The sequence below is a fragment of the Chanos chanos genome, chromosome 6, assembly GCF_902362185.1.
Source record: "Chanos chanos chromosome 6, fChaCha1.1, whole genome shotgun sequence".
In the NCBI taxonomy this organism is placed as follows: domain Eukaryota; kingdom Metazoa; phylum Chordata; class Actinopteri; order Gonorynchiformes; family Chanidae; genus Chanos; species Chanos chanos.
This window is the reverse complement of record NC_044500.1, coordinates 41996496-42022363: the sequence shown is the minus strand read 5'-3', so window position 1 is coordinate 42022363 and position 25868 is coordinate 41996496. Positions and strand designations below refer to the sequence as shown.

Sequence of the window (25868 nt, the reverse complement as noted above, 5' to 3'; positions counted from 1 at the left end):
CTCTCTTTCCCCTCCCTCACTCCATTCTCTTGCTCAGTGGCAGCATGCGGACTCTGCTGCCCGTCTTGTCTTTTCCACTTTTGTGTTCCTTCGTTCTTCTGGAGGATGACCAGCCTGTGCTCACTGCTCTGCATCAAGTACAGGTAGGAAGAGAGTGGAGTCCCTCTGCCGTCACGCCTTTCCTCAGTGTTTCCACAAGGAGCTTACAGAGTTTCACACCGGACTGCCCCAGAGAGAGAACCCGTCTTCTCTTATGGCATTTAAACATCCTCCTCTCTCTCTCTCTCTCTCTCTCTCTCTCTCTCTGTCTCTCTCTCTTTCACAACTTTCTATTGATTTTCTTCCTGCCCTCTTTCACCCCTCTCTTTTGTCATTGGTGTGACTTCCATGTTGAATTTAAGGGGGTTTGTTTTGTTTCTAGGTTTAGAAAAGAGGCAAAACCAGTTTTCGTGGGTTTTTTTTTTTTTTTTTGGTCTGCCTTTGAAACTGGAGAGCATTTTTCTGTGTTCTAATTTTTGTCCGCTGACTACCTCAAAACAGACACAAAGCATGTTTAATCTTTGTTCCATATCCACTATTTGATTATTGAGGCACACCTCAGTAGTGACACGCTTCTGTCTAAGGTTTTTCTGTAAACGTTCACGCCTGTTATGTGCGTAGAATACTGTTTTGTTTTGTCAAGTCGTGTAGTGTCTGTGTATGATCAAACAGATATTTGAAGAAGTTGAACTTTGCGTTTTCCATTTCTGTGAAAGTAATCTGCACAGTTAAGTCTTCAGTGTATGCCTGTTCACCTGTACGCTGCTGTGTTTATGTTGCTCTTTGGAAAGGAGTTCAAAGTGCGCCGTGGTCCTGTCAAACATCTTTTGGTGCCATCTGTGTTTACTTTAGCAGGGATTGTCACCTAGTCTGCACGGGATGACAGCACTGATACATCATTCACAGTTTGACTCCTCGACTCCTCTCTCTCTCTCTCTCTCTCTCTCTCTCTCTCTCTCTCTCTGTTTCTTTCACTCTCTCATTGTCACTAATATCGTCTCCATACACTAATCATTGTCAGGGCAGGACGATTTACAGAGATCAATCTTGTGGTTTTTTTATTTTTTTTATTTTTGAGATCTTCAATCGATTAAGTGTTCTCTTGTTCTCTGTCTCCAGGCTTTTTTCTCAGTCAAATACATCTTATAACTTTCTCTCTCTCTCTCTCTCTCTCTCTCTCTCGCTCTCTTTCTCCATCAGGAGGTGCTTCCAGACAGCTCATTTTTATGTGGAGGACAGCAGCTCCCCCAGGGTGGTGCCCAATGAGAGTATTCCGGTCATCCCTATCCCAGGTGAGCTGCCCGTCGCTAGCGCTCTCAACAGGGGTTTGAGTCTTAGCAGGGACCAGGGATACTGTAAACCCCTCGGCGAAGTTAACAAAGGAGGCAAAAGGGTTGGGAGGTGGGGCTTTCGCTACATTCAATCAAATGACCATCAGCAACACTCACCAGACTTGTGAATGGGCTTGCGACCAGTGTCTTTAAAAGTGCGCATCTGGCCACTGTTGATTTTATATGTGCTTCTGCTCTTTTGCATAGAACATCTAGAGCGGAGTGATTCATTTTATTTGATATACTCTCCACCCCCCCTCTTTTTACTCTCGCCGCTGTAGAAATAATTGGACCCATCTTGAGAAGTGAAAAATGTCTTCTCCAGAGGCGAGCAGGCACTGGAGACTGGAAACTGGTTTTAATGCTTGTTATAAACCATACATCTCCCAGATTAGTTTAATGACCCCCTTGGATGTAAAAGTCCATTGCCACATTGATTTTTACATAAGGTGGGGTAAATGAAGATCTCAACTAGCGTGGAGTGAAGTATAGATGTTAAAAAAAAAGGAAAAAAAAAAAAAGAAGAAGAAGAAAAATGGATCTCAAGGCAAGCCTGTTTCTTGTTCGGCGGCATTCTCTGGCTCTGCTGGGAGGGATGAGATGTTTTCTGATTTGTGTTGTGTGACTCTTGCTTTGTGGACAGTCGGCCAGACCGAGCTGTTCCGGTGAATGTCAGGAGAGGTCAGTCCTCCGGTTCAGGTCTCACTCTGAAGGTGACAGTTAGTGGGACACCAGGTGTGTTAGGGAAAAAAAAAATTCAGCGCTCTGAACGACAGATCGTCCTCGTTCGGGATCCCAGCTGGTGTTATTTACCTCGATCACAGACACAGAAACACACAACTGTTAGCCGGTGGAGTGTGTAAGCATGAGGGCTGAGTCGTGGCTTAGGCCACTGGCCCGTGCTGTTTTGTGGCTTAATGCCCATGTGTGTGTGCGTGTCTGTGTGTGTGTGTGTGTGTGTGTGTGTGTGTGTGTGTGTGTGTGTGTGTGTGAATACAGAGTAGGACAGGAGGTGATTTTAGGTAGCACATGGCTTATACAAACCGGCAAGGGAGAGAAATGGTTCCGCTATTAGATGATTCTGTGAGAGACAATTCCTGTTGCATATAACAGGGCCATTCACATAAGCACTCAAATGGAACCAATTTTCATTGTTTTTCTGTGACACTGTTGACAATAGCCATGCCTCCGAGCCCTGAACTGAATTTGTGCCTGGGTATGCCAGATTGGCATGGGCAAAGCTTGGCATTCATAGGAATGTTCTTAATGTTGGCACTATAGTCACATGTCACTCAATGGCAATTACCAATTGCAAATCTAAACAATACTGTGAGCACACTATTTCCTCAAACGCATACGACCTTGTATTTTTCTGATTTTCAGTTTCCATGGATTTGGAAATGACAATATGAAGCCAAATAGACTCTAGCTAGTTTTGAACCATTCAGTGTATTTGAGTAAAGACCATGCTCCTGTTTTTAGGAACCCAGCTTTAGATGTCAGTGGATCTGTTTTGTGACTTAAAGGTGAGATGGTTGTTTTTTGTTTTTTTTTGTTTGTTTGTTTGCTTTTGGGGGGTCGAGTAATGAGGTGTTTTGACCGAGACAAAGTGAAGGGATTACAGGGGTTTTTTTTCTGTTTCCCTACAAAATACAGTGAATTGAATGCAAAATGCTTTTTGTCTTGGCTTTGGCCTCTTGGCTTTGAGTCCTCTCAGCACATACATCTGTCATATCTTTACTTTTCCAACCCATTAAAAGTAGACTGTTCATAGACTCAACTTCAAATCTATCTCTCTTTTCTTTCTCTCTCTCTCTCTCTCTCTCTCTCTCTCTCTCTCTCTCTCTTTCTTTCTCTCTCTCTCTCTCTCTCTCTCATTCTGTCCCTCTGAATGGGTATGTGCCGTGGTAATCTTGTGTTGTTAGGGGAGGGGTAGTAATCTGCTGTTTGTATGGGTTTTAGATGGTATGTTTACAGTCTCAGACAGATTGATGAGTGACGGATTGAAGGCTGACGCTGTCTGTGTGCCAGTCTCAGATGAAAACTTAGAGACCAGGCCAGGCTATGACAGGGGCCACCGATGAGCAGTCATGCAGCTCTGTCTCTCGTTTGCAGACTTTCAGCCGCTTCCTGCAGGAATCTCCTGCTGTGGCTTCAATCTGACTGGATTTCAAGTCCCCCCAAAGCACTGATTCAAAACCATTCAGACTTTAGGTTTTTCTCACAAAACATCTCGCTTGTGAGAGTCACAAAATGATGACTTACTATCTGTTAGTACAAAAAACTGCATTAATTGTTTGCTCAGCTGTCCCTACTGATGAAAATGATTCATATATTTTGTTGCGTTCAGTAGATTCTGCCATGATCCCTGATCATCTAGAGCAGAGAAGTTATTAACTTTACTGAAAGAAGGTGAACACAGGGCCATCTGTGACAATGGAGGGGACCTATCTCTGAATCTGCCTCTACATACAGCACAAGGATTTTTAAATCACTGCGTAATCACTGAAAATGATATATAATTTATTTGTGCTGTGGACAGCGTAGATGTTATTTGAAAAGAGCATGAATGTTATTTCATTAAGTATGCTTTATTGTACGTGTCAAAGGTGATCTAACAGTGTGGATATTAATGATCATAATTCGAATTTTGTGCACTCCTGCTTGCTTTTGACTTCTGCTTGTGTGTAGATTACGTTTTTGTGGCGTAAAAATTAAACAAAATTCATTGCGGCAGTTTTACGCTAAATATTTAATGAAGAAAACAGTTAGTTGGAGAGGAGAGGGGTTTAGAATATGTTAATATATGTCACAGTTAAGAGCTTACACTGTCAAAAAACTGTATAAAGAAATAAGAGTTTCCTTTTTTTTTAATGTCTTTTTTCATTGAAGTGGCTTGCTGCAGTTGGCTGAAACTCGTATAGTTTGAGTTAATGAGCGTTTAGTTAGATTCCCACAGGCAACGATAGGAGAGCGCATCAGAGAGAGAGAGCAGATCTTTCCTCTTCATTAAGATCCCCTGTCCTCTGAGAAGTTGACTCCTTAACTCTCTCTCTCTCTCTCTCACTCTATCTCCCTTTCTCTCTCAGTGGAGTGTATAACTACGGACAGATTGGGTGTGAATCATTTATGTCCCTCTGTGAGATGAAAGCTGGGAACTTTCTCTCACCTATCAGAAACATAAGCTGATGCTGATGAATAATCCATGTTTTTAATTTGTTTCATTGAAATATTTAATCTGATTTTAGGGGGGGGGGGGGAAACGACACTGTTCTTGTTGGCTTGACCATGAAGTTTCATGTCATTACCTCCATCCACCACCGCCGCCCCACACTCCACCCTGACACAGCCGCGCTCTCTCAAAATATGAAAAAAAGCTCAATCTTTGTGTCCTCTTTCAGATGACATGGAGGCTATTCCCGTCAAACAGTTCATCAAACACGTCTCTGAGCTCTACTCGAACAACCAGCATGGCTTCTCTGAGGAGTTTGAGGTAAGGCATCAAACACCCTTTCTATCTCAGGAGTAGACATCCTTCCTCCCCTAGAGTCACACTCCTGCATGGTTTTGCCCTAACACCAGGCTAATTCACCTTTGCTCCCTTGGTGAATTGGTTCCCTTGGTTCAAACTGGTTCATTAAAATCTGTAATCTCAAATTCTAAAGGAAGAAAGGCTCCTATACGCTATTTCTTGCTAAAAAAAAAAATAAAAAATACGAGATTGTGTGCAAGTATTTAAAGTGAAATTCGGATTTTTCTTCCTTTGGAAACGCTTTTGATTCTGAAAGTCTGGAGTTCCTCAGGACTTTGAAATCTCAGATCAAATCTTGCATTCACTGCTCTTTAGGAATAGGCTGCTGCCCATCCCACTCATGTGCACATCCATAGCCATCTCTTTATTTTTCGTTCGCCCGTGCTCCTCAGGTGGTGTGCAGCAGCTGGTCTCCCTCTCTCTCTAAATGTGTATGTTAGATATTGTTGGCAGAGTTGAAATGGGGGGGGGGTTGCTGGTCTGATAAAAATCATGCCAGAGAGAGAGAGAAAGGACCAAGGCTGCTATGATGGATAGCTTGTGTGGGACATTTTGGACTCTCTCCTGCTAATGTGTATGTGGAGCAGATGGTGGAGGACAGAGGCTGTTCCGCCGATGTTCGTGTGCATGTCTTGGCCTCGGCGTGGGGTTAGCGCATGGTGTCACGGCAACGGCGTGCTGTCAGACTAAATAAACATTTACCTGGGACCGGATCAGAAGCAGGTCGCGACTATCAATAATTCATAGATTAGTGGGACCACACGGCGCTGTTCTTTTTATTCGCCGGTGGCAGTGTCAACGTCGGATGAAGGATGTGCAGCGGCAGGCCTCGGGTTACCCGTCTCACCCATGGCAGAAGCTTTGATGTTCTTTTTCTTTTTCCACCCAGGAATTTTTTTCCTCACCGCCCTTTATAAAGTGAATGGTTTCTGTTTAGAGGAGGTTTGAGCCGTAGCTTTGCTCTGTAGCTTCTGAAACCTCTCACTGTTTGAATTTTTTTTTTTTTTTTTTGTCTTTCTAACTCTCCCTGGCTGTGCTCAGCCCTGTGATTTTTGGAAAGTAAATTGAGTCGGTGTAAGATCTCACGTCTCTGCTCATAGCTCTGTCTTCTTCTTTTGCTCTCCGCTGTGGCCTGTTAGCTAAACCTCCACCTCATGGACCATAGCTGAGGGACCAGAGCAGCAGGTCTCTTACACTTCTTCTTAATGTCCTAAGGCTCTCATTCTTTTCTCTCTCTCTCTCTCTCTCTCTCTGTGTCTCTCTTTCTCCCTCTCCCACTCTTGTTCTCACTCTCGCTCTCTCTATGGCTTCATGGACCTTACCTCCCATGCTATTCTCCTCAGAACCCAAGTTCTTGTGAATAGCTGAGTGCTTGGCCAGCCTCCTGAGGCCAGAGCAGGAGCGTAGTGATGGGGTGTGAGGAGCGGCGGGAGGAGTAATGAGGGTACTCTTTTGGGAGAGCTGGGCCCCCTTTTTGTCCCTGGGGGCCGCTTGATGGACACAGGGAAGTGCTTTAAGGGGACCAGTGTCTGCCTCAATAGAGTGCTCTGTGCACTACACAGCTCTTTATTCGGCTTTCCAATCAAGTCCAAAGAAAAGGGGCAAGGCAGCCGAGCAAAACCCCTTTTGGCCAGAGCCTCTCGCTCCCCTGACAAGTGGCTTTGTGCTGGCAGGCCGGAGAGAGAGACGTGGCCTGGGTTGTAAAGAAGCGGGGAAAGACCCCGCAAAGCAGAGGCCTTGATTGGATCAGATCGGCTTGTCTTGAACAGGCATAGGAATTGTGCTGGGAGCTGAGGTTTTTTTTTTTTTTGGAAGTCCTGGGAAAGAAAGCTAAAAAAAAAAACAAAAAAAAAAAACCCCGAAACGTTGAATGGCAGAAAAGGCCAAACAGCAATGGGAGAAAATTAAACATTCGGTCGACAGGACAGCATACAAACATGAAAGAACGCCAGTTTGCATGTAAATAAAACATTTCCCAAGATTGTATAAATACCTTCCAGATCAAAGTTCACACTGAAACCCAGCTTTTATTTATCCAGAAGCACTGAAAACCTGGCGTGAGGACACACATTACACAGATCTGACCTCAGATAACCTTATGTGCTCAAATACAACTCTCTGGTACATTTTGTTTGTCAGAGTTACATTAGCTATTATTGTATAGTCTCCCCTCAAATCAGTCTTTTTTTTTTTTTTTTTAGTTTCCATGTGCAGTGTGTTGTGTTGTGAAGCTTCATGACTCCTGGTCTGGTTTGTCAGGCGTACTTTGTCGGAGCTATGTAGCCTAGCGTAATCAATCACTTGCTTACTAAACATACCCAGAGGACGCAGCGTTTCCCAGTCTGAGTATCGTTAGACTGGGCACTGGTCCAGTGAGAGGCTCCAGTGCTTTCTCTTCTACCCAGGTAACAGTAGCCAGAGCATGTGCAGCTGTGCGTATATGTGTGTGTGTGTGTGTGTGTGTGTGTGTGTGTGTATGTGTATAAGAGAGAGAGAGAGAGCAGCTGCCATCTGCTGAAAGCATTTGTTGACAATGTTTTGTGTCTTCTCAGTGTCTTATCTAACTAATCACACTCTCTCATATACACAAACACAAACACAAACACACAGCCCACACTCACATCCACCCTTATCAGGCTTATTGAGAGACTCTGGACTGTTTGGAAATAGCCCAAAATAATCCTGGCTGTTTCATACCCCGACATCAATACCTGGTTGCAAAACTAAACTGGAAATAATGAATATATATATTGCATTACATATACAATGTACGCACATTTTATATACATATGAATACATACCCATCTTCCTTAAATACCTGCTCCATAAATGTTGTATTTCCTGGACAAGATGTTGGTTTTTAGCAGAACTGCAACTGTGAGGGGGTTCATAGAGGGTCCTGTACGAGATAGTAGTAGGGGCCAGAGAGAGGGGTGGGGGTGGGGAATGGTGCTCAGATTGTTTGGGGCCGGGACTGAAACAGATGGCACCGAAAAGAAAGAACATCCTCCAGCGTCCCCTCACACATGAGCACACAGACACAGAATACTGTAGTCCACAGGGGCTCCAGCTCACCACACTGACTTTACACAGGGCACCACCTGATCAGCAATCTCGCCAGCCTGAAACACACACACACACACACACACAGACTTAGGTACCCAGTCTGTATGGCTATGCTCTAATTGAGCAAATGCTTTTTCAGTTCATTCAGTTTTTGTGCAACATAATTACCTCTATAGCCATAGGCCTTTTGCTTTCGCTTCACCCCCCCATTTTAATGTGAATAACAATTAAGTTGCAAAGAGATTTTCACCACAAAGAAAAAACAGAATGTTGAATACAAAACTGAAAAACACCGATTTTTTTTTTTCTTTTTTCTTTTACTTTTTTTTTTTTTCCTGAAAGGGAGATGAGCTTTTCCGGCTGTGCGTGTCATATCCGTGTTTGTATTTGTATTCCACAGGAAGTGCAGCGGTGCACAGCAGATATGAAGATCACGTCAGAACACTCCAATCACCCTGACAACAAACACAAGAACAGATACATCAACATTGTGGCCTGTGAGTGTTCCGCTTCGCTAGTCTCACGGCCGTGTCTGAAGGGCCTGATCTTTAACATCCAGACACAAGCTTTTCAGATATGCGCATAACTTAAGATGCTCAGACCCTACCTGTTTTTTACCATGTCCTTAACATGCTTGCTTTCACCTCCAGATGACCACAGTCGCGTAAAACTACGACCTTTGGCGGGCAAAGACTCCAAACACAGTGACTACATCAACGCTAACTATGTGGACGTGAGTTTTATACTTAATACCCTCTCTTCAGATATACATATTCAAGAGATTTTGTGTCTTCAGGTTTGTTTGTATGTTTGTTTGTGTGTATTTGGTGTGTTTTGAGTCTGACATTATGTCTTTGTGTCTTGTAGGGTTATAATAAACCCAAGGCCTACATTGCGGCTCAGGGCCCTCTGAAGTCCACGTTTGAGGACTTTTGGAGGATGGTTTGGGAACAGAACACTGGGATCATTATTATGATCACTAACCTGGTGGAGAAAGGAAGAGTGAGTTCATCCTTCTTTCCCCCTCTTTTATCATCGCTCCCTCCTACTGGATGACATTTGAAACGGAATCAAACGGACTCTGACGCACGGCACATTACAGAAAAGAAAGAAAATGCGTCGTCTTTCTGTCCTTCCGCGTTCAGACGGTTCCTATGAGAATAGCCATATGCTGATTCTAACTTTGAATTCGTTGTCACCCCCGTGTTTCTGTGTGCAGAGAAAATGCGACCAGTATTGGCCCACGGAAAACAGCGAGGAGTACGGCAACGTCGTGGTGACGCTGAAGAGCACGAAAGTACACGCCTGCTACACGCTTCGCCGCTTCACAATACGCAACACAAAAGTTAAAAAGGTAGGTAACCCTTTTTCTTTTCTCGCACTCTCTCTGCTCTGCTTATGGCCTTGAGAAGCGCATTACCTCACATCGCTTTTTTTGTTAAGAATTTCTGCGTTGAATGAATGAGTAAGTAACTCAAGAAGCTCAAGAGCTTATTCCAGCTCAAGATTCCAGCAGCCTTTGTGAAAAGAGCGAAACGTTACCCAGAGCTTCAAGGGCCAGGAGCAGCGCTGTCTCCGACCGCGTCCTCGTTAATAGCGACGTTTAACGGGGTAGGGTTTTTTTTTTTTTTTCTCCTCAGGGTCAAAAGGGCAATCCCAAAGGTCGTCAGAGCGAGCGGACTGTGATCCAGTACCATTACACACAGTGGCCGGACATGGGGGTGCCCGAGTATGCCCTGCCCGTGCTCACGTTTGTCAGGAGGTCTTCAGCTGCCCAGCAGCCAGATATGGGCCCAATGCTTGTCCATTGCAGGTACACAGACATGCTGGATTTCTCTCTCACGTGCGCATAGGCAAGCTGTGGATAGAGCTGTATACATTCACTTGAGACCACACGTCCAAGGCTGGAAATCAGCTCTGTTTGAACATATCCACCCGTGTGCTTGTTTCAGAGTCCACGGCATTTTGTGAACTTACAATCTATATAAAAACTCTTCAATATTTGCCCCACGTTTTGACATGTATCACGTTTCTCAATTTTTATTTTTCTCCAAATTTCGCTGATACCCTTCACTGATTTCCCAAAACCATAATTAACTCAGTGGCATCTGTATGCTGTAGAAGAAATCAAAGCACTTGGTTTTGCCTGCTTATTATACACACTCAGCACAGACCTGGCACGTTTCCTGTTTCCAGTCTGCATATGATGTATAATCAGGACTTACAGATGTAGTGAAAACAGTGGAATTTCTCTCTGTCTCTCGAATTTTCTTGCGCTACCTGAGAGACATTGACCTCTCAACTATCGAACTCGTTTGGCGAATGTAATCTTTAAGAGCAGTAAAAGCAGTACCGGCCAGACTCGAGAAATGGACTATAATTGTCAACACAAAGCGTGGCGATAATGAGAGTAATGCTTTCTAATGTCACCTATCCTCAGCAGTTAGATAATGACCCTTCACCGCCGGTGTGCTGTGTCCACACAGTCAATTACAGAGTCGGGATCCACCACGCTGCAGCTCCCCTCATTACTCTAGTCTTGACCTGGAGAGACCCACACGGCCCCGCAGCTTCCCCGAGCTCGGCCCGAAAACCGGCGCTCCGTATTAATGATTAAACTCTTTCTCTCTTCCTCTCTGCTTTGCCTTAACTCCCACTACACCACCATGCTATGCCAGAGCCGAGAAATTAGTCACCAGTGGGTTAGCGGCAGTGATGGTCTGGCCTGTTTAGAAGTTGCTAATGGAGAAATTATGCATATTCAGAGGCACTGTTTCTCAGAGTTTTACGTGTGTGTGTGTGTGTGTGTGTTCCCCTCAGTGCTGGTGTGGGCAGAACAGGGACGTACATAGTCATAGACAGCATGCTGCAGCAAATCAAGGACAAAGGCACGGTCAATGTACTGGGTTTCCTCAAACACATCCGCACACAGCGTAACTACCTAGTCCAAACAGAGGTAGGTCATATCCCCAACCCCGGATCAATCAATAATCATGTTCAGAGTCATTCATTTTGTATGTGAGCGAGGCAGGAGTTAGCCAAGCTTTTTTACGCAATGTATTTCACACTCCAAACTATTTATCTCTTCCTTATCACAGATTTTTAAATTACACACGTCTGCCCTGTTCTTTTCTAACCCTTATCTTATGGAGCACTAAGTTCTCTGAGAGTATTTGTTATATGAAACACACTCTGGTCATACTGATTGGCTCTTACGGTGCTCTACCCTTTGTGTCGGCTGGCTTGTATTCAGGAGCAGTACATCTTCATTCATGACGCCTTGATGGAGGCCATTCTTGGCAAGGAGACAGAAGTCTTGGCCAGCCAGCTCCACAGCTATGTCAACAGCATCCTCACTCCCGGCCCCGGGGGCAAAACTCGCCTAGAAAAGCAGTTCAAGGTTAGGATAACCCCTGTGCCAACCTGCTTACCTCTCTCTGAACTTTTTTTTTTTGTCTGTCTCACATTTTCTCCCAGTTTTTCTCGTTCGGTTCTTCGCTACAGATGGCCTGAAGTGAGAAATGAGTCATCCATTTCAGCTCAAAGTAAAGTTAATGTAATTAGAATCGGGGGGGCGGAACAAAATACTTCTCTAGGCTTTCTCTTAGATCACCACTCATTGCATGTCGCCAGGGCAACTCTGTCCCGCTATCAGGATTGGAGATCGGAGTTGTCCCAGGGTTGGGCGACGCGCTTAGATTGTAATTGGCTTTCATCGCTCTCGTAGACAATGTAATCTGGCTTGTGGTATTGTTAGATTGAGGGTGCTCTTGCGAAACAATTGAACCCATTGTGATTTTAATACAATTAGCCCCAAGACTGGATTTGAAGTTAATCGTTTTTTTCTTCTTCTTTTTTTTCTTTTTCTGCCCAGACTATTTCTTTTTAGTGTTCATATCTAGAAGTAATGCATACTGTTAAGAGATTCCATTTTTTCTGTTAAGTGGCATAGATCAGTCATGATCCATTGACTTTTCCCGTAATTCTTTTGAATGCATTAGGAGAGTGACGTTTGATTAAAATGACTGCATGTTTGCGTTTCATACATTCTAAATGTATTTCATGAGTTTCATGTGAGATGGTGTAAATTAAGTTAATGTGTCCTTCCTGATATGGAAGTCGTTTAAGTGCTGGGGGTTTTTTTCCCCCTAATTTCCTATATCCTTGACTTACTATGTACCTCTCTCAAGACACAAACCTTCAGCTTAAGGCAGCATGCACAGTATTACAGGGGCCCCTGGGGCTGTCTGGTTTCAGCCAAGGCCTCACTGTCTTAAGTATTTTCAGACAGGAATTCTAAGATGCATTTTAGAGCGCCTGTTTAAGGTATCGTAGTCAGTCTGGAAGGTCAACGCTGGAACTTGCACCGAATGAGACATGTCTTTGCTTCTCCGCATTGGACAAACTATGATTGAGATAAGCAAAAATGTCACTTTGCGACTGGGGACAGAGCATGTCAAGTCAGCAATATATTTAGGCTGCCTTTTTTTTTTTTTTTTGAGGCCATAAAATGAGGTTTTCAGCATCAGCAATTTTCTCAAGGCTGCCATCTGATGTACTCTAGCGTTAATGTAAACTGTGCCTTCACTACCTGTTATGGTGCAATTTGCACTGAGCAGCATTCAATCTGTCTTCTCCTGTCATTTTGTAAAGGTGATGTAGTGATTGGATTGGTTAAATATTTTTGAGATTTTTGAAGTAAGTGCATTTCAATGCTCTCTATGGAGAGCAGAGAATTTGCTTGTGACATTGAGTGCGTCTGAGAGATAGGAAGTGAGAGAGAGAGAGAGAGAGAGAGAGCTGTTTTTTTGAACGATAAACCTCTATTACACTAAGACATTTGTCCTTATTTTACCCTCTGTTTGTTTGCAGTTAGTGACACAGTGCAATGCTAGATTTGTGGAATGTTTCAGTGCACAGAAAGACTGCAACAAGGAAAAGAATCGCAACTCTTCTGTGGTTCCCTGTAAGTAACAAACAACTCATTTTCACACTGCTAGCTCCCTCCACCCCCCTCCCCTCTTCTTATCACATTTTTACTGCATCCAAAGGTCTGACATTACGATGACCAATCTTTCAGCTGGTTACAGCTCATGTTATTCTATGCATTTTTTCCTGTTTCCTGATTGGTTGTTTGTGGTGTGTGTCTGTGTGTGTGTGTATGTGTGTGTGTGTGTGTGTGTGTGTGTGTGTGTTTTGTTTTGTTTTTTTACCCTTAGCGGAGAGAGCTCGTGTTGGTTTGGCACCTCTACCTGGAATGAAAGGCACTGATTATATTAATGCATCTTACATAATGGTAAGTCCCTGTTACCATGACTACTATCAGCCCTTCACGCTTCTGTGACCTCACAGCAATATAAACGGCTGGTCCGTCGAGATCATATCCCGTCTAGAGTCTAGCAGTGATTCACAGCGGTTAGTTTACTTTGAGCGCATGGCTGTGCTCGTATTAAAACTCCTGTTTTGAATTTTGTCTCCCATGTCAATACAGGGCTATTACCGTAGTAACGAGTTCATCATTACCCAGCATCCCTTACCTCACACCACCAAGGACTTTTGGAGGATGATCTGGGACCACAATGCTCAAATCATCGTCATGTTGCCTGACAACCAGGGCCTGGTGAGGGAGTGTACTGTTTTGTAAAAAAAAAAAAAAAAAAATAGAAACCTCTGATTTCATTCTGCTCTCTGTAGAGGCCTTTACTTGTGAAGTGAATTTGTTGGCGAAGGGCTTGTTAGGGACAGAAAAGCGTTTGGCAGGTGTCAGTAGCTGTTAAATCATCCGCTCAAATCGATGTTGAAACAGCACTGTCTGCCTGTCAGTATCATACTTTTCTGGAGCCTTAGTGCTTTTCACACTTGTGGCATCATTTTTTTTAGCATAGCACTATCACTTCTCGTTAGTCTGTTTTTCACAGTCAATGTGCTTGTTTAGATTTCTCACTTTACTCTATTAGCTGTATGTGTCTCTCTACTCCCATGCCCCTCGTTACCAACCCTTCTTGTGTTCTTTGCTTCAGGCTGAGGATGAATTTGTGTACTGGCCCAGTCGAGAGGAAGCCATGAACTGTGAGGCCTTTACTGTCACCCTGATAAGCAAAGACAGACTATGCCTTTCCAATGAGGAACAGATCATTATCCATGACTTCATCCTGGAAGCCACACAGGTGTGTGTGTGTGTGTGTGTGTGTGTGTGTGTGTGCGCGCATGTGTACGTGTGCATGTGTATGTGTGCATGTGCGTGTGTGCATGTGCGTGTGTGCATGTGTGTGTGTGTGTGTGTGCGTGTGTGTATGTGTGCATGTGTATATGTGCGTGTGCGTGTGCGCGTGTGTACGTGTGCATGTGTATGTGTGCATGTGTATGTGTGCATGTGCGTGTGTGCATGTGTGTGTGTGTGTGTGTGTGTGTGCATGTGTGTGTGTGTGTGTATGTGTGCATGTGTGTGTACATGCGTGCATGTGTATGTGTGCATGTGCGTGTGTGTATGCGTGTACATGTGTGTGTGTGCATGTGCGTGCGTGTGTGTGTGTGTGTGTGCGTGCATGTGTGTGCACGTGTGTGTGTGTGTGTGTGTGTGTGTGCGTGCAGCTTGTTTTACTTCTGTGTTTGAACATGTGTTTATGGTTTAAACACTCTCTCTCTCTCTCTCTCTCTCTCTCTCTCTCTCTCTCTCTCTCTCTTTCTCTCTGTCTCAGGATGACTATGTGCTTGAAGTGCGTCATTTTCAGTGCCCTAAGTGGCCCAACCCTGATGCTCCCATAAGCAGCACCTTTGAGCTCATCAATGTCATCAAAGAAGAGGCTATGACCAGAGATGGTCCCACCATAGTGCATGACGAGTCAGTGCCTGCCCTGCACAAACATGTGTTCTCCAGAAACAGACTCAGTCACACACACACACACAAAAGGGGAACGTACCCTCTCCGCGACCCTTAAGATGAATAGACAAATGATTTTAGACAGTGATGTAAAGGTTCACAGGCAAAAGAAGTTCCCTCATCCCTGGACCTAGTATCACAAAAAAAAAAAAAAAATGCGGTGCTTCTTAGCAGTAACTACACTGTCTCTATTGAGACAATAGTTCAGCTTTAAGAAGAAAATGCAAATAAGTAGCACAGATGAGAGAAACATTCTGTCCAGTGTGAAGAGAAGAGAGATGGTCTCTGTCTTAGTGTGAGAGAGAGACTGCCCGTGTTTCTGTTAACTGCTCTTTCAAGAGGAAAATGTTTGTCTCCTTTCAGTTAATGAATATGCAACCAATTAAAACAGTCTGTCCAAAAAAAAAAAAAAAAAAACCCTCTTAGGGGTGATGCAATAGGAGCGTTGCAAACTTTAAAAGCTCAATTAGTGGCTTTTTTAATCGGATGAGACAAGCAGTGTTCATTACCATAATGAATAAACATGACTGAGCCTCTGTGTCTTGCCATTGCTAGTGTTTCTCATTACACATAATACCTATCAATATTAAGGGACACTCATTATTTCTAATTGGATCACAGCACCTGAGGGTGTTGTACACTCATACACCGAAAGAGAATAAAGGATATGCTCTTAATAGGTTCCAAATATCTTTTTTGCAATTGTTTGAAATAGTTATGTATTTGCTTACAAGTGTCTGTGAGTGTGTGTGTGTGTGTGTGTGTGTGTGTGTGTGTGTGTGAGAGTGCCGTGTGGGTACACGCCTGTACATAGAGTTAAATTAGCTGTTACATAAGTTGTTATATAAGCGTTTTCCCTAAGAATTGTATCTGCATTATACAATACTCCGGCTCTGCCTGCGGTGGACCTGCCCACACTGCTTTCAGACTTATGTTTACAGGTGTGACTACGTATTTGATGTCCTTTGATATGGCTGCATCGAACTGTACTGACAGGTCTTTTTGAACGTGCTGTTTTCCATGGGCAGGTTTGGAGCAGTGTCTGCTGGGATGTTCTGTGCTCTCACTACCCTGTCCCAGCAGCTGGAGAACGAGAATGCCGTAGGTGTCTATCAGGTGGCCAAGATGATCAACCTCATGAGGCCCGGCGTCTTCACCGACATCGTGAGTTTCCGGCCCGCTTCCAATACATTAGCAACTTCGCAAAAGTTACTCAAACTTTTACTAAGTCAATTGATTACACAGTCAAATTACACATTCATTTTGTTTACCTCTCAGAGATTTAACCACCTAATTTATATGTATATTTATGTATGAAGGAGTTCATCAGTCCGTGATTTATCATCTGAAACGGAGCAAGAGATCAATTTTTCCTCTGTAGTACAACATTGGGGGGTTTTTTCAGCTGTGTTGGGTCCAATTTGCGAGGCTGATGTTTTGTGTGTGTGTGTGTGTGTGTGTGTGTGTGTGTGTGTGTGTGTGTGTGTGTGTGTGTGTGTGTTTGTGTCCGTTCTTGTCTTGTGCAGGAGCAGTACCAGTACCTTTATAAAGCTATGCTCTGTCTGGTAAGCACTAAGGAGAACGGTTCCGGACCCACATCCATAGACAGGAACGGGAGCCTGGCCTTGTCTGATGAGTCAGACCCGGCCGAGAGCATGGAGTCTCTCGTCTGAGAGCCCGGGCCAAGTCACGGAGAGGCACTTAACTTTGTAAAACTTCAAAAGGACTAAGACAGACTTTTTTCGAGGCCTTTTTCGCCAGACTCTTGGTTAAAAAAAGAAAAAAAACAAATAACCTGATTACTTTTTTACACTGATAAAAAGTTTTTTGATATTTATTTTTTGCCATTTTATGTCTTAATGTTATCCTACTGAACATTTGCACCTATGTTTTTAAGTTCACGGCAACTACAACACACTTCTGTCTAGTTTGCACTATAAAAAAAAAAATATCAGTGTTACTGCCTATATCAACCTGACTCTACACTATAGATTTTCGTGCCCTGATTTTGGCGTTCCATTTCAAAGCCACTCTCAACTGCTTAAAAGAAATATGAAAAAAAGGAAAAAAAAAAAAGTCTTTTTTATGCGTACCATGTGTGCTTGGTGTCCAGAGGGAGACAAAGCTCATTTCATATCCATACCATTTTCAAACTTAGATCCTCCACTATTCACTGTCTGCACCACAACAAACAAGCAACTCATTATAATTCTGTGACACCAATAAGCAATATGGTAATTTTTTGCACCCTCTCCCCCACCGATGTTTATTTTTTTCTTTTCTTTTCTTTTCTTTTCTTTTCTTTTCTCTATCTAGTCAGCTAGTCACATCCACACATTTTTTATTCCTCATGGTGGAATTAAAACAGCTACTGTGAACTTATTCTTTTTTTTTATATTATGCTTTTTAAATATATATGAATATATCGTATATCATTATAAGTAGTGATTTTGTAAATGTTTGCTGTCATGACCAATCCTCACTGGTTTCGTCTAGACTTGCTCTAATGATTTGCCACACGCACAGTTTGACAGTACAAAGTTCATGCTCTTCTTACTAGCACCCCCTGCTGGTATGTTTTCTGTGTTGTTTTATGCTGCAAGTTGCAAATCAGGTGGCTATTAATGTCTGGTTCAGTTGAATTAAGAAGTGATAATGTCTTGTGAAGCATAACTTATACTCTTATAACTGAGAAAATTTAGTACTTGTGCTATGCCCTGTACTCATTTTTTACAACACATTTTGGTTTTTTTTCATTCATGGATAAAATTTTTCCATTTATTCCATTTTCTTATTTCTTTGAGAGCTATGTAATGAAGTCTCTCAGTGCCTTTTGTACAGTCTCACCTCATACATTGCTCTGCAGGTGTGTGTGTGATGCGGTTATATGTTGTAGATGGTGTGGCCTGGTTTTGCTTAACATTTTCAAGCCTGTACAAGAGGAGAACTAGACTACATCAAGTCCCAAATTGTAAAGATGTGGTTCACACATTGAACTTTTTTTTTTAGCATCACTATTGTTCCCTACATGAATATTCATTGAATTTTGTTTGTTTATGTAACTTAGTATCACCCTCTCTTCTAGTCACAGGCAGTCTGGATAAAATGTCTGACAACAACTGGCTGAAAGAATGGACACTATTTTTTTTTCTTACCAAACAGCACAATGGCCTTTCTGTCAGAGGGTTTTTGGTTTTATTACCACAAGAAAAGCAGGGGGAAGGGGAGGGGGGATTTGATTTGTGAAGTTTTACCAAAGACTTATACTCATCATTGATTTCAGTGAAGGAAAATGAGACGTTGGGAGTTTTGTCTGTATGTCTGTTAATTCTATTATCACCTAAAAGATCATGGGACAGTTTTGAAGTGTTAGTCCAAGGTTCCTTTTGAAAGTTGAAAATGATGTTCGTCTGCAGGAATTTGAGCAGAATAACCTCAGTAGTTATGCCTAATACTGCTTAAGTTGCTCCATAAAATTTCTCTTGGGGCCAAAGCCACCTAAACTACACGCGCACTTGATTTTGGACCCGAACTCAACCCTGGAGATATTGAGTGCGATGGTTTTGATTTGTACGCAGAAGTTTGAAGAGTGAAGCTGATTTGTAAAGAAGACGCTGTGGACGTGTTTTTTTTTGGTTTTTTTTCCTTAATGAAGAGTGAGTGAAACCTGAATTTCAATCCCTACATACACAAAATCAAGACACAAAATGTGTTTGGGGTTTTTTTTGTTTGTTTGTTTGTTTGTTTTTTGCGTCCTTTGTCTTTTTACACAGAGGCTAGAAAATAAGTCAAAACTCTCCAACATTTGGGGTCACGAATTCCGCTCCTCCCTCCTTTTTGTCTGATAAGCACTAGCTTTGATTCCTTGTGTTTCATTCAGTGATGTTTCTTTATTTTATCGCTCTCTCTTGTTTTCTTGTTTGTTTTTCTCCTTCTTCCTTTTTATTTTTGGGTCCAAGCATTAGTCTGATGTTCATTTTCACTATGCTTATGTGTTGCAAAACCTAGTATTATCTCAATTTAAAATGTACATATATTTGTCGCTTCTTTAATCTACCATTCTTGGAAAACTTTGTATCTATGGTATATAATCATAGAATTTTATATTTTCATATAAAGCTATTTTTTTTTTCTAGGTTAAACTCCCTCGTCGTTGTAGTGGTGAAAATGTGGAAAAACAACTCTCCTTTCATTCAACTTGTGATTGACACCAATTTCCAAATCAAATCCATGCCTCCCATTAACCACCCCACCCATCCCCTCGCAAGGCAGTGATTATGATATTCTTTTTCTTTTCTTTTCTTTTCTTTTTTTTTTTGATTATTGAAAGGATACTTCTGTTGTCAGTGTGCAATAGAATAGCTTTAGTATGTCACTGAATAAGTTTGTCCCATTGACCCCATTCAGAGCAGGTGGGTGTTGCTTCCTCTTTTGTAGTCTGGAATAACACAAAAACGAAGGAAAGATGTTTTGTTTTTGTTGAAAGCTATATCAAAGCATTCTATTATAGTGTTATTTAATATGTAAATTGTATTGCTATACATAAAATAAAATATGGGTTTTGATGTACTTTAAGCATATTTGTGTGTGGCCTATTGTGTTGAACATGTCATGTGTAGATTGGTTAATGCTGGTTCATGCCATTGTGTACGCAGCATAATGAAGGAAACTGGTATTCTACATTCACTTTGGTTGCTGTAGCATTGCTTTTTATACATCCTTTAATTAAAACTTCAGCAACAGCTTTTGATTTAAGATGTAATGGAATGTATTTTTCATTTCTCAGTTACACTGACAGAGAAATTTTACTGGTGACGTTCCACCACAGGCTTCCTGTTTTAAAATTATCAATAGAACCATAAAGACCTGGATGTTTCCTTTATTGCTAAGATCGACAGTCTTGGGCAAGTGAAAAGAGTGTCCACTGAGCAGACCAAATACATCAATTACTGGTTGAAATTCTTACATGAAAAGCACTCCAGTTCTTTTTAAAGGCCATTTCAATTTTCAGTCGGTGGGAACAAAATTGAGATGTGAGACTGCCCCCCTGTGGCAGAGGACAAAAACACTCTTTGTCGCCTTTTCTGTGTATCCATGGTAGGTGGATGGTGGTTGTTTCCTTTTGGCACACAATAATTCTGAAAAAAAAGGATAATTATTCTGATTGTAGTAATTTCATTGGAATGTGATTGTGCTTTTAACCATGTTAAATTCAAGTGACATTAACTGTAGTTCTTTGTGGCTAAAAATTGTAATCAGGAAACCACACAAATCACATGATAAGAGGTTAAAACCAATGAACAATGCTAGTTAATTACAAAAAATAACATACTGCACTGGGAAAAAGGACGTTGCAGATTCCTGTGCTTAAGTCTACACGTGGACTTGAATGTGATACTGAGAAGGCTAAGTAATTTTACCTCAAAAAAGTATTTGGTGAAACATTTGATTTGACTACAAAGCTCTATCCATTAAATATGTCAAATTTAATCTTACACTGCCAGACACTGTCAAAATTGATTACAAAATAGTATTTCATTTGCAATGTGTAAACTCGCCATACCAAATTTAGCTATCAAATCAAACTAAGGTTCCCACTCCGTAAGTTTCTCTTGTGACAGAAAACAGGCCTTCAAAATGACTAAAAGACACCGATAGAACAGCCAACACATGAACAAGAGGACAGCATTAATGACCCAAAAGACAGACACAAGGGGCAGGGACATGCTATCATTGACCAGTTCAGCCAAATGATTGCTACTTACTCCTTTCTGCTACCAAAGAGGTTTTAAGACGAATTTTGGATGAAAACCAGGACGCAAATTATTATTTAAACCCAACCATAACATACATGAGGTATTTAGTCATTTGTGTGGAGTTTCACAAAATAATGTGGTCCACTAAGTTCCCAACAATGGAGTGGAGAAATAGCACTTTAAAGCATACTTGACCTTGTATTTTACTAAAATCCTATTGTTGTGAAATCCATGTGGGTGTACATTCAATTTGTTGCATATCTGTCAGACATAAATACTGCACAAATAGAGAACGGTAAGCATTCATTTAGTTGAGCGCTGTACTGCAATATATTTCAAATCAAGTCCCGAAGCCTCACTGGACAGAATATCTTCAGTGTTGTCCTCTGATAATACCCCTTAGTCAACTAGTTTAGGGTGTGTTGATTTACAGACAAGTCATGGAGATGCAGCAGCAACTGAGTAGAGCAAACACTTTCTATATAGTCTACAGAGTTTGCCTTTACGTTAGCACATAACTAATAGCTTTTGGTTGAAGGCGCTAATTAGCCACACCCGTTCCTCAAAGTATTACTTTCCAATAGCTGGAACTCAGACCCAGCATGAGATTGAGATAACCCAACCATCCCAGAACATATTGCTGGTTATTGACCAAACATTACTGCAAATCTCACTGAAGATTTGTGTCATTAAGGCAGGGCAGTTTTATTATTCGTAATTACATATGTCCAAAATTTGCACAGTAAATATATTGTAAATTAATGATTTTGAAATTTCTGTCTCAATGATTGGAATAGTTAGAGGAACCTGCATTTAGAACCCTCTGTATTTCCCTCAATTTCTTGCCAGTCTGAATGCGGTGAGAGCTTTAAATGAGTAAATGCCCTATACCCTGCCAAAGGTGTAGTTTTGCACTACTTATAGGGAACATGTTAACCTGTTGAACACATTTACGTCAACAGGTAAAGTGACAAGTGTCCGTGCAGCAGGACAGTTACATAATTTGTCTCTAGGCGTAGCGTTTTAACTTCAGTATACCACGTGCACTTTTCGAGGAACGAAAAGCTGTTTACAACCCTCACAAAAATGGCGTCCTGTGTATTCCATTTACGAGGAATTTTACATGATTCACTTCCTCTTTGTTTCCATGGGTGCAGCAATGGGCTTCAGGAAGCGTAGCCACATTTGCTTTTGAAGGAGAAAGAGACGGGGAATATTTAAAAAATGAGAGGACTTTTTAAACTACATGATTAGTAATGAAATCACTTAACAATGAACAGCTTGCAGACGCTTTACGGCGACCATACTGAGGGGCTATACCATAATAAGAGTGGGTAAAGTAGAATGGCGCTCTGGGCATGTTAGCGTTAACTGAAGGATATTTTAAAAGAAGTAAAAGTTTACATTCTCTCACATTATCCACCTATACAACTTATTTCACGGTAATAAAGTGCAATAGGTACACCAGCTTTTGTCGCAGCTTTCTAGGATATGGCTTCCAATCCGTGTGAGGAGGCTAAGCTGAGCAAGAAACATGAGGAAATGTGAGTGTTGAAATCTAAGATGAACCGAGTTATATCGGAGATTTAATTATGTCAACGAGTAAAGTTTACACTGCCTAACATTAATCTAGAAATTATGAGCTGATACGAAACATAGCTGGTACGAAACTGTGTATGTATATATAGAAAGACCACTGAGGACATTAGATAGATGGATATATTCTCATGGATATGGGGATAGATATGTTTTGTGTAAATACCAAGTCATTGGGTTAAACATCTATGAAGAATTAAGTGAAGCATTTAGAAAAGTCCCTGTCCCAAGCACGCTAAGAATGCAAATTGTGTCTTGTAGTTTAGGAAAGAGAGTTGAGCTGCTGCAAAAGATGGAGAGTCAATACGAGCAGCAGAAAGTCAGGAAGAAACAGCAGAGTTTGGTGTCTGAAGCTGCACAGAAAAGAAATGCTCAACTCCTTCAGGTAAAGCATTAAAAAAAAAAACTGCTATAGGATAGATGGACAACTTAATAGAATTGTTTAGCTGAGAGGTACAAACGTGCCACTGGAACAGAGGGCAACATTGCAGCGCCTCAGTATCTTATTTATTGGCTGTAACTCCTGGAATAACGTGTTTTCCTCCTGAATCATCACTTTCAGTTTTGGCTTTTTTGTTTGTAGGATCTGCAGGAATTAGAGAATCGTCTCAGAACGAAAACACTCCTTCATCCAGATGTTATCAACCTTGAGGTACTTAACAGTATTCTTGAATTGCAATAATGACTTATTAAAAATATGTTTTATTAGCTAATATAATGTATTAATGTGTTATATATGAACATATGAATACATTGCTGTTCTAAACAGTGCAGTTGTATTTTTTACTTCATGAGAACTTATGATTTAATATAGGCTATAACCTTCTTACCAAATGAAAAACGTCATATATCATCATCTTTCCAAATATTCTGATTATTTATTGATATACTTTTGTTGCAACAATAATTTTGGTGATTTTGCCATTACGTTCTCAGAAATATGGAAAACTGTATTCTTTTATAATAATTGAGTTGCTTTTCAAAAAAAAAAAAAAGTTCTGTCAAACAAAGTTCATTTGTATTGACACTCAGTTATTATCACCTGCCATGGCTTCAATTTGGTGTAATGTTAAATGAAAAGATATAAAGTGTGAAATCCATCTGTTATCCATCCTGATGGGAAAAGGCAAGGAACTCAGCAAAAGAAAAGCAACGAATGGTTATTACACTTCAGAAATCAGGCAATGGATATAGAAAACTTAAAAAAAAACAAAACTAAAATGCTACTCATCACTATTACAGCTGTAATCGATGAGTTTTAAACCTCTAAGACAGTGGTGGACTTGTCTGATAAAACATACCAGTTTATCTCTCTCCTGTACGCATTGAGTAAGACCATTACAGAACCTGGTTACACCTTGGGGTCATCATGTCTTTAAAGCTGTAGCTATCCTCCTCCTCCGTATAAGGAAGCTTTTAAAGGGTTTTTGTGTGTGGAGAAAGATAGAGATGGTCCAGGACAGAGTTATGGTTCATGGTCCCTGACAGTGTGGCCTCCAGTGTCAGATCAGCGCTCAAATAAGGACTCTATGCTATGGAAAGGGAAGCTCCACAAAATATTGAAAATCTGTGTGCTTATAATTGACTTTATTTTGGAAATTTGATCAGTTTTGTGCATTTTTTTACATACCTATTCCACGGAAAATTATAATGTAGGTCATTACTTGTGTAATTTATTTTATAGAGTCCTTTCTTGTTAATCTGTTCTCCAAATTTTGAAGTCACTGTATTTTTGACCAGCTTTCAGCGCGTGGTAAATATGGCATTACATGCCCTCAATTAATATATCCTGTGATATTAGACTCGCTACTGGGCTTCTGTGGAGGAGAACCTTCCAGCGTGGGAGCGCTATTTCCTTGGCAAGGGCCACCCTCCTGTGGATGAAGTGAGGAAGTCACCAGGGCACCGGAAACAGAAAGAAAAAAACAGAGCGCTCTCGCCCCCGCAGGACAAGGGACGTCCTCCCCTACCTCGCACCAAGTCTGCCATGTGATTGAATCGTTCGTATTTCCCTGACATATGCAGTCAGCAGACGCAGCACTCACGTCAGGTGTACCGCACACCATATGCGTGGTGTTAAGTGGGAGTTAGGCATAGTCATTTTTTGTATTTTCCTGGTTGAGCGAATGTTATGTTTAATAGACTTCCATATGGTCCCAACATGGTCCCTATGTTAAAACACACTATGAGTGTAAACAGAGGATTAGCACACACACACACACACACACACTCTCACAGGATGTTGTTCAAGGGCTTCCTTTCCAACAGATTTGTCATGCTGCATTCACAAATGCAGATCACAGTTGTATGAACTAATATCGATACATCTATCACATCTTTGTGATTTTATTGTGAAACACACTCATTTGACACTGATTTTTTTCTTTCTTTTTTTTTGTTCTTTGCTTCATAAGAACAGGGGTATGAGAACAGACATTTAAATTCTATTTAAATTCAGTGGGTATCGCATACTGACTTTTTCCTCTGTTTGGACGTTTGCTAAACGGTTAAAATGAGTTAACTGTCCGTCTGATTGAATGGAGAGATTTTAGCTTTGAACGCATTGCACTACAGCAGCATAACCACAAGGGGGCAGTAGTGTCCCAACTTTCAGGGACAAAGGTATGCTGCTCTGGACTCTGAATTCTGGGAATTTCTTTGTAATTTCAGCAGTTCCCGAGCCTCATATTATGTATGTCTGGTACATTTAAAGTTTTAAAGTGTTGTGCTTAACTTGCAAGCATCATCTCTGCAAAATATTGCTTTTGTATTTTGTTTTGGGTGTTTGGGGGGGGGGGTTATTGATTGATGCTTAATGCTGTTTCTGTTGATGAGAAATAAATGATATTTATTCAGTCATATATCTGCGATATGGAATCAAAATTGCCACAAAATTAATCTTGCGTGAAGTAATTTAAATGAGCCTTACATTCAAAAACAGACTTTCTCAGAGTTCCCCTTTATTGAACCTTTTTTTTTATTACTGTTATTACCTTTTTTCTTTTTCTTTTCATTATGGAATGATTATTCTTTGTCACACATGAACTTTTTTAAAGAGCAGACTTGCATTGGTTCTGGGCTGCTTTACTGAGTTAAGTTCTGTGGAATGTGTGTCCTTTTACCAAACCACTTGGCAGCACTGAGGTTATGCCTACACAAAGCCTTCACAAGCACCGCTCACAGTAATTGCTTTTTTATTGTCTGTTTAGCAAAGGTTAAGCCAGAGTCAGCCAGGTACCATATGTTCATAATAACTCTATGGAAATGACTCATATCTAATAGAGTTTCTAATAGAGTTTCATTTATACTTGGCTGTTCAATACAGTTCCTTTCATGCTAGGGGTGAATTTTTATTTATTCATTTATTTTACTGATTTAGTCGGTTTGTTTTCTTACTAACTCTGAAATATGATATAGAAACCATTTTTCTTCATGCATTCCTCTTCCGCCTACACAATAAATGTGTTGAAGATTAAACCCAGAGTAAGGCAACATTAGGCAGATGTTTTATGCCTTAGGCTATTGAGGATCACTCGTAAACTTGCTTGCCCAAATTACTTGTGTGCACCTCCACCTGTTTCCTAACTGAAGTGCCCACGTCAAGCCAACATGTTCACTCTTTTCTCTCTCTCTCTCTCTGCGTGGAGATGGCAGCTCTGAGCCACAGC

At 41.4% G+C, this 25868-nt stretch overlaps 2 protein-coding genes across 2 annotated transcripts in view; both read left to right on the top strand.

The window, feature by feature from the left end:
- The window catches only part of ptprga (protein tyrosine phosphatase receptor type Ga), a 171080-nt gene extending 151657 nt beyond the window's left edge, over positions 1-19423 (top strand). Inside the window, exons 14-29 of the mRNA XM_030777647.1 lie at positions 1240-1331; positions 4772-4863; positions 8369-8465; positions 8619-8701; positions 8836-8970; positions 9188-9322; positions 9609-9781; positions 10789-10924; positions 11222-11368; positions 12841-12934; positions 13188-13264; positions 13460-13588; positions 13989-14135; positions 14667-14809; positions 15877-16012; positions 16375-19423. Coding sequence (XP_030633507.1) covers positions 1240-1331; positions 4772-4863; positions 8369-8465; positions 8619-8701; positions 8836-8970; positions 9188-9322; positions 9609-9781; positions 10789-10924; positions 11222-11368; positions 12841-12934; positions 13188-13264; positions 13460-13588; positions 13989-14135; positions 14667-14809; positions 15877-16012; positions 16375-16521 — 1963 coding nt within the window. The 3' untranslated portion in view covers positions 16522-19423. The remainder of the gene's footprint in view (positions 1-1239; positions 1332-4771; positions 4864-8368; positions 8466-8618; positions 8702-8835; positions 8971-9187; positions 9323-9608; positions 9782-10788; positions 10925-11221; positions 11369-12840; positions 12935-13187; positions 13265-13459; positions 13589-13988; positions 14136-14666; positions 14810-15876; positions 16013-16374) is intronic.
- A 2672-nt stretch (positions 19424-22095) lies between these two features.
- On the top strand, positions 22096-24193 carry cep15 (centrosomal protein 15). Its single transcript, XM_030778380.1, has 4 exons — positions 22096-22148; positions 22462-22585; positions 22784-22852; positions 24002-24193. The coding sequence occupies exons 1-4, from the start codon at positions 22096-22098 to the stop codon at positions 24191-24193; spliced, it is 438 nt and encodes a 145-aa protein (XP_030634240.1).
- Positions 24194-25868: the final 1675 nt, after the last annotated feature.

Excerpts from the sequence above, each read along its gene's own strand:
- cep15 (XM_030778380.1), top strand. The coding sequence starts at position 22,096 with ATGGCTTCCAATCCGTGTGAGGAGGCTAAGCTGAGCAAGAAACATGAG. Across the intron at positions 22,586-22,783 it reads GAAATGCTCAACTCCTTCAG|GATCTGCAGGAATTAGAGAA; the intron begins GTAAAGCATTAA and ends TTTTGTTTGTAG. Across the intron at positions 22,853-24,001 it reads CAGATGTTATCAACCTTGAG|ACTCGCTACTGGGCTTCTGT; the intron begins GTACTTAACAGT and ends CTGTGATATTAG.